This window comes from Acipenser ruthenus, chromosome 32 (genome assembly GCF_902713425.1).
Source record: "Acipenser ruthenus chromosome 32, fAciRut3.2 maternal haplotype, whole genome shotgun sequence".
Taxonomy (NCBI): Eukaryota; Metazoa; Chordata; class Actinopteri; order Acipenseriformes; family Acipenseridae; genus Acipenser; species Acipenser ruthenus.
In genome coordinates this window covers 13,770,774-13,777,318 of record NC_081220.1, presented here as the reverse complement: position 1 = coordinate 13,777,318, position 6,545 = coordinate 13,770,774, and the positions used below count along the sequence as shown (strand labels likewise).

Below are 6,545 nucleotides of genomic sequence, written 5' to 3'. Positions count from 1 at the left end.
AGCGCTCTAGCAGTATAGGAAAGAGAACTCCACTCTCAACACTGCAGAGCGCTCTAGCAGTATAGGAAAGAGAACTCCCCTCTCAACACTGCAGAGCACTCTAGCAGTATAGGAAAGAGAACTCCCCTCTCAACACTGCAGAGCGCTCTAGCAGTATAGGAAAGAGAACTCCACTCTCCACACTGCAAACTAATAAAATAAACTATTATGTCCATTTTGTTCTTTGTGCAAGACACAAAATATTTAATTGGTTTAATTAATTCAGTAGTTACTTAGAGATAAGAGTGAAGGTTCATATTAGTCCCATTCTTGAACGGGCAAGAAAGGGCAGGGAGACAGAGGTTAGTCATTCTGTTGTCAATCAGCTGTGTTCTGCTTCCCCCTGGTGGGAAAGACTCGCAATTACACCCTTAAAGATTTTAGCAGATTTCATAATTCCAAGAGACAAAAACACACACACACACACACAGCTCGAATTAATGCAAAATTTTATTTCAAATACTGACCATAATCATAATCATAATCATAATAATAATAATAATAATAATAAATAATTCCCCTCAAAACTGCTCCCCAGACTTTTGAAGTCAGTTGATACACATTTCTATTGTATTTATTTTTAATAATAATAATGAAATTGGTTCTCCCAGTGACGCTATTGAAACAGATGTGTGTGCAGTATGACGTTGCCTCTGTTATCCTCTTATTAACCCTCCTGGATCTAGAGACAGGGTTTGATATTTGTCTTATTCAGGGTTGGAAAATTCCAGCTTCTGTTTTCCAGTTTAAAATCAATTCCCAATTCCCGTATCCCTTTTAATCAATTCCGACACGTCATCGCTGATCAGAATTGCAATGGAGCCGCGTTCTGTTAAAATGAGCTTCTCACAACAGCGGCGACACGTGACTTCAACCGAAGCCGCTGTTTGCGAGTCTAGAATTAAACTGGCTTCGATTGGAAGCATCCGAACAATCGCGATCTCTTAACATAACAACTCCTGTTCCTCCACATCGTGAGGTCTTCTGATTTCGTTCTGCAGCATGATGGGATTGTCGGATAATCTGAACCCGTTTGGGATTTTGATAGCGACACACAGTGCACAGTACGATGCTAAAACCCTGTGTGTTATAATGAGGAGCGAGAACGCTCTGTGAACGTTTGAAGGAACACAGACGGACTGAGACTGGCTGATCGGTGACGTTTGATCAGGAGAATTGATCTTGATTAGGTTACTAATTTAATCAGCCTAATCAGCAAGGAGACAAGTTAATGATAAAAACGCTGGTTTCTTACTGACATGAATCCGATCCACTGAAATCATTTTTTAAAATGGCTTTAATCGGGAATTGGAAATGGGGTAGTAATTGAAAACCAGGAATTCACTTTCCCAGCCTGATATTATGATGCAGGATTTTTAAAAGTGGCTGTTCTTGAGTGAGCAGAAGTATACAGGCAGACCTATTATAAAGTAAGGACCAAATTTCATTTAATAACACGTACGCGTGAGCTGCTGTTCCTTCAAAAAAAACTCCTGGCCGCTGTATGCGTTTGCTGCTGCTGAAAGGGAGAGACGTGTTTTGCAACACGCTACACAGCTATTCTGCCGTTTGATTTGCAAATAAAAAAAATGCATGGATATCTGGAGTTATGCTTGGCTGTAAATACAAATTCTAAAAGATGATAACATTCCTTTATATGTTTTTTATTCAAAGGAGGAGGTTCAGTGACTTGCTCAGGGTCACACACACGCACGCACGCACGCACACACACACAGGGAGTCAGTGGCTGAGCCAGGATTTGAACCTCGAGCCCCTTTCTTTAACCACAGGACCCCCAAATTATAATAATGACACATATGAATAATCTCCTACAACCTGCATTGCAAGCGCAATGAGAGCGTCAGTGTACAGAAAAACAAAGAAGGGTAGCCGAGGAAGTAAACAAAATGAACCAAGCAGAATACATCCTCCTTAGTGAAAGAATAATTACAAATGAAAGACCAAAAAAATATATATAATCAAAAGAGTATATTTCTATTTACAAACGTGGCTGGGATCAGAAGCATAATAATATCTCAAGATACTGTACAAAAACCACCCCCGAAAACAAACACATTCAATTTCCACTCTTTACAAAACGTCCCATATCATTTCAAGAGCTAAACTTACAGTCCCTTCAATTCTCTAGCATTCATTGCCCCCTGGTGTTGACAAGCGGGACTGCACTATCCCATCGTTTAGAACGCATGGAACTCAACGTCCCTCCGCGCATTCTAAACGATGAGGTAATGCAGCAAGGGGGCGGGTCTGAGAATCGGGCTGTGACGCAATCTTTCCTATCTAGCGTCCACTTTCATTTCACAAGCAATAATACATTTACACAGCACAAGGATTCCTTTTCAGAGCGGGGTCTGCTTCTTCAAATTGGGCTACCGAAGGCAGGGCTGGCCTGTTGTTCCAAACCCTGTTCTAAACCAATTCAATAAACCTCAGTCCGGACCCTGAAGTCCTTCATGATCTCGTTTTACCTGCTAAACCTCCTGGAGTGGATCCAGGGCAGGGCTCTCCAACTAGGAGCTACTGGGGCTGCTGGTTTTCGTTTCAACCAATCTCTGTTACTTAATTGAACCAATTACTGGCTTAATTAGTCCAGATGAACAGATCTTTAGCCACTGATGATGTAATGACAGCTATAAAACCTGCTGGTATAGGGGCTCTCCCGGACCAGGGGTGGAGACCCCTCATTTAGGGTCTATATATATAATTTTTTTTTTTAAGAGAGTCATTATTTTTCTCTCTCATTGAATGAAACCACCGAACCCTTTAAAGAAATCCTTCGTGCTTGGCTTTCTCTGTAAACTCTACATCTGTTTTTAACTCTGTATTTATTTACAGACAGTGTTTTTTTTAATATTTTTGTATTTCTCAGCAATGTCAGGAGCAGGAGATAATACAACGTGCAACAAAATTTAAAAAAAAAACAACAAAAAAACACAGGCTTAAAGACTCGTTCTCTCCACCCTAAACCCTTTAACAACAAAACACACAAATCCATTTTACTCCACTTTACAAACCAACCCTAAACACCCACACAGCTTAGCGGTTTCTTTCAGACATTTCTCTATTGATAAAACTACGTTCAGACGTTCAGAAAATAAAACTGCCCGAGTCATGGGGGCTGTTTCACAGGACAGTGGTTTTCTTTATTATTAAGCCGAGGGATCTGTGCGGCTTGGAGCTTCGGGTTTCAGGAGACTGTAGGTTTCAGGGCGCTGCGCGGCACACCAGGCAGGGAGACTTGGGGGTTTGATACAGCAAACCTCAAACTAGGTCTCCCGGGGGTCTCCTGGAGCCAGCTTTCAAGCTCCTGAAAAAGAGGCTTCGGGTTCAACTCGGCAAGCAGAGGATGGAGATTTTTACTGTATTTTAAAACATCAATTAACACCCATTATAAAGACCAACTAAAAATCGACGGAGAGGGTCTTCAAGTATTATTAAGGGTCTGGTTGAAACAAAAATCTGGACTTTTTTTCTGAGATTGCTTTAGGAGTTTGCCAGCCTTCGCTAGAGGCAGTAGTTTGAGGTTTATTTTAAAATCTTACAGAAGCTCCGATTCAAGATATCCAAGCTGGGATGATGTACTGTAGAATTGAACATGTATTACATAAATTTGTTTTACAAATACTAACCCTCCTGCCAAAAAAAAAACAAAACACAAAGAAATCAAATCAGAATTAACGTGCGTCCTCTTTCACGCAGGCTTGTTTAAAATCAGTTGCACAGCCACAGAACGGGTCGCTGTTTGATCTGCCGTTGGGTTAAAGAAGTCGCAAAACAGCTGTTTTGATCAAAGAGCTAGCCAATAGTTTTGTCAAAGTTTGCTATTGTGCAGTTAACAATAATAATAATAATAATAATAATAATTAGTGATTCAGCAGATTGCTTTTATCCAAAGCGACTTACAGAGACTAGGGGGGGGGGTGAACTCTGCATCATCAACAACTGCTGCTGCTGCTGCTGCAGAGTCACTTCCAATAGGAGCTCAGTTTTTACGTCTCATCCGAAGGACGGAAATATTAAAATTAAAAAAAGGGGAATCCGACCCACTTAAAATTGCACTGGGAATGTCGCAGCCACTCTTACGGTTTTGGAGAAAGCTCAGCCCTTTTTTTTTTTTTTTACATTTTTACAGTCATCATTATTATCATCCTAAAGCAGCTGTAAGAAATAATACAAAACGTCAAATTAAAAATAAAATAATTATTATACAGACCCAGGGGGTGTGGCACGTGCATTTCTTTAGAATTAGTTAAATCTAAAAGTGTCCTTTTTTTAAAAAACAAAAGTAAAATCAAGGATCAAAAGAAGTCACGGACGCGTTTGCAGCCGCAGTAGTAGAATGGGTTCGGTTTGTCCCAGCCATGTGATGCAGCAAGTTTTCTTGTCTTAGCGTTTTGCGTACGGCCTTGAATGGGGGGGGGGGAGGAGGAGGAGGGGGGGGTCAGCCAGTCTCCACCTGGCGTAACTCTTCAGTCAAACTCCTGTGTTAAATGTGCGTTAACCAACCTGCCCTCCCCTTTCGTGAATCCCACACAGCGGATTGGCTGTTTGCTGGACTACTCTTCTTGTGATTGGCCGAAACTACAAGCAGTCAGGTTTGGGGTCAATTCCTGTCCCCTCCCACCCAAATTCCTTTTCCAATTCCTTTTTAAAATCAATTCCATGTTCCCTTTTAATCGATCCCAGCACGGCGCTGATCAGAATTGCAATGAGCAGCGTTGTTAAAAGGAGCTTCTCACAACAGCGGCGACACGCAGCGTTGTAATCAGAGCGGACTCTCTACCCAGGTCAAAGCGAGGTTTCAAGCTCTGGCTGCAGTATTTATAGGACTGCTTGGTATTTACTGTTAAACCTCCAAATCTATGTTACGCGGCAAACTAACAGAGAAAAACGAAGGAGTCTTTTGTACTTTACCAGAATATTTTACATGAGCGTCAGCATCGATGATTCAAAAAACCTCCGTGTCCCCCAGCTAGTTACAGCCATGGCAACAATTGATTTTAAAAAAGGGGGTCGTGGTTGAACACCAGGATTTGACCTCTTCAGGATTGGCGTCCCATGAACTGTGAACCCAAGCCTGATGCACTTCCCACCGGTCACCACCAGGGCGCAGTGTTGCAAACCTGAAAATTGCACTAGCGCATTTTAAAAGCATTGCAAAATGCTCTAAATAAAGCCGTGGCTCATCGGAGTACACACTGATCAGACCGACCCTCCTCTTTCTTCCATTGCCAGACACTGCACAATAAATCTCTCTCTCTCTCTCTCTCTCTCTCTCGCTCTAAGACGGAAATCTGGATGTCAATTTACATCCCCCCCTCCCCTCCCTCCCTCCCTCCTCCCTCCTCCCTCCTCCCCTCCTCCCCAGTGTCTTCGGTTGCTGCGTTCAGGCCCCAAAGAGAGTAACCAGTACTGGAGTCAGTCACTAGCCCTGCAAACCACATTACAACTGCTTTGCCCCGCCCACAGAGTGGATATTTCTGGGTGTCTCTAGCGCTAAGCCTGGTGGAGCGAGGCCGTGGGGGGTGGGAGGGGGTACGGAGGTGGGGAGGGAGGAAGGGAAGGGGTCTGGCAGGCTGTTATCCCGCCAGCTTGCTGGTTACGAGCGAGGATTTCCTCTGAGGGAGGTCTTGAGGAGTGGGAATGTGATCTCCCGTCACCAGATTCTTGTCCGGGCCGGCAGCGGGGAGCTGCTTGTTCTTCATTTTCGCTTTGGCCATGTTGTAATCTCCAGAGTCAAAGTACTTTTGCTGCAGGCGAGAGAAGGAGAAAGAAAGAAAGAAAGAAAGAAAGAAAGAAGGTGGGTCACATTCGAGCAGTGAAATCTAACATGAAATATTTAAGACTACAGCTGTGGCCAAATGTTTAGCATCCCCCCCTCCCCCCCTATAGAATTTATTAATTTTGCTTCATACAGTCGAGTGAAACCTGCTGAATAATGTCACGTTAACATATTGAATTGCACACAACTGCTTTGTATAGTTTTCCAGATACTTAAAGAAAAACAGATTGAAAAAATATGACATTTCAAAATCTAACATGAAATACTGCTGTACTGCTATTATGGCTTCCGATATTTTTTTTGCGATATCATTTCAAATTATGTTCATATAGTTTTATTATTTTTTAATTAATGTCTCAATCTTAAAATTCTAGGTGATGCAAAACTTTTGGCCACAGCTGTATCTGCCTTGCGTTGATCCAGTTTAAAAATCAAGATTCAAAATGTATTTTTACAAAACAGCTTTTTAAAAAAAAAAAAAAAAAAAGTTTCTAATTAAAAATGAAAACCACATTTATCTCCCCCCCCCCCCTCCATTTCTGTTGTATCAGATTCTGTATCATATTTAATTGAATGATTTGTGTGTGCGTACGTATGTGTGTGTGTGTGCGCCTGTGTCTCAGTGCGATGCATGCATGTATGTGTCAGCGTGTCTCAGTGCGTGTGTGTCTCAGTGTGTGTGTCTCAGTGTGTGTGTGTCTCA

At 42.2% G+C, this 6,545-nt stretch overlaps 1 protein-coding gene across 2 annotated transcripts in view; it reads right to left on the bottom strand.

The window, feature by feature from the left end:
• Positions 1 to 2,013: 2,013 nt before the first annotated feature.
• LOC131703293 (alpha-endosulfine) overlaps positions 2,014 to 6,545 on the bottom strand; it is a 7,956-nt gene continuing 3,424 nt past the window's right edge. For both annotated transcript variants that reach the window (XM_059006420.1, XM_059006419.1), the window contains one exon: positions 2,014 to 5,810. In XM_059006420.1, coding sequence (XP_058862403.1) covers positions 5,640 to 5,810 — 171 coding nt within the window. In that variant the 3' untranslated portion in view covers positions 2,014 to 5,639. The remainder of the gene's footprint in view (positions 5,811 to 6,545) is intronic.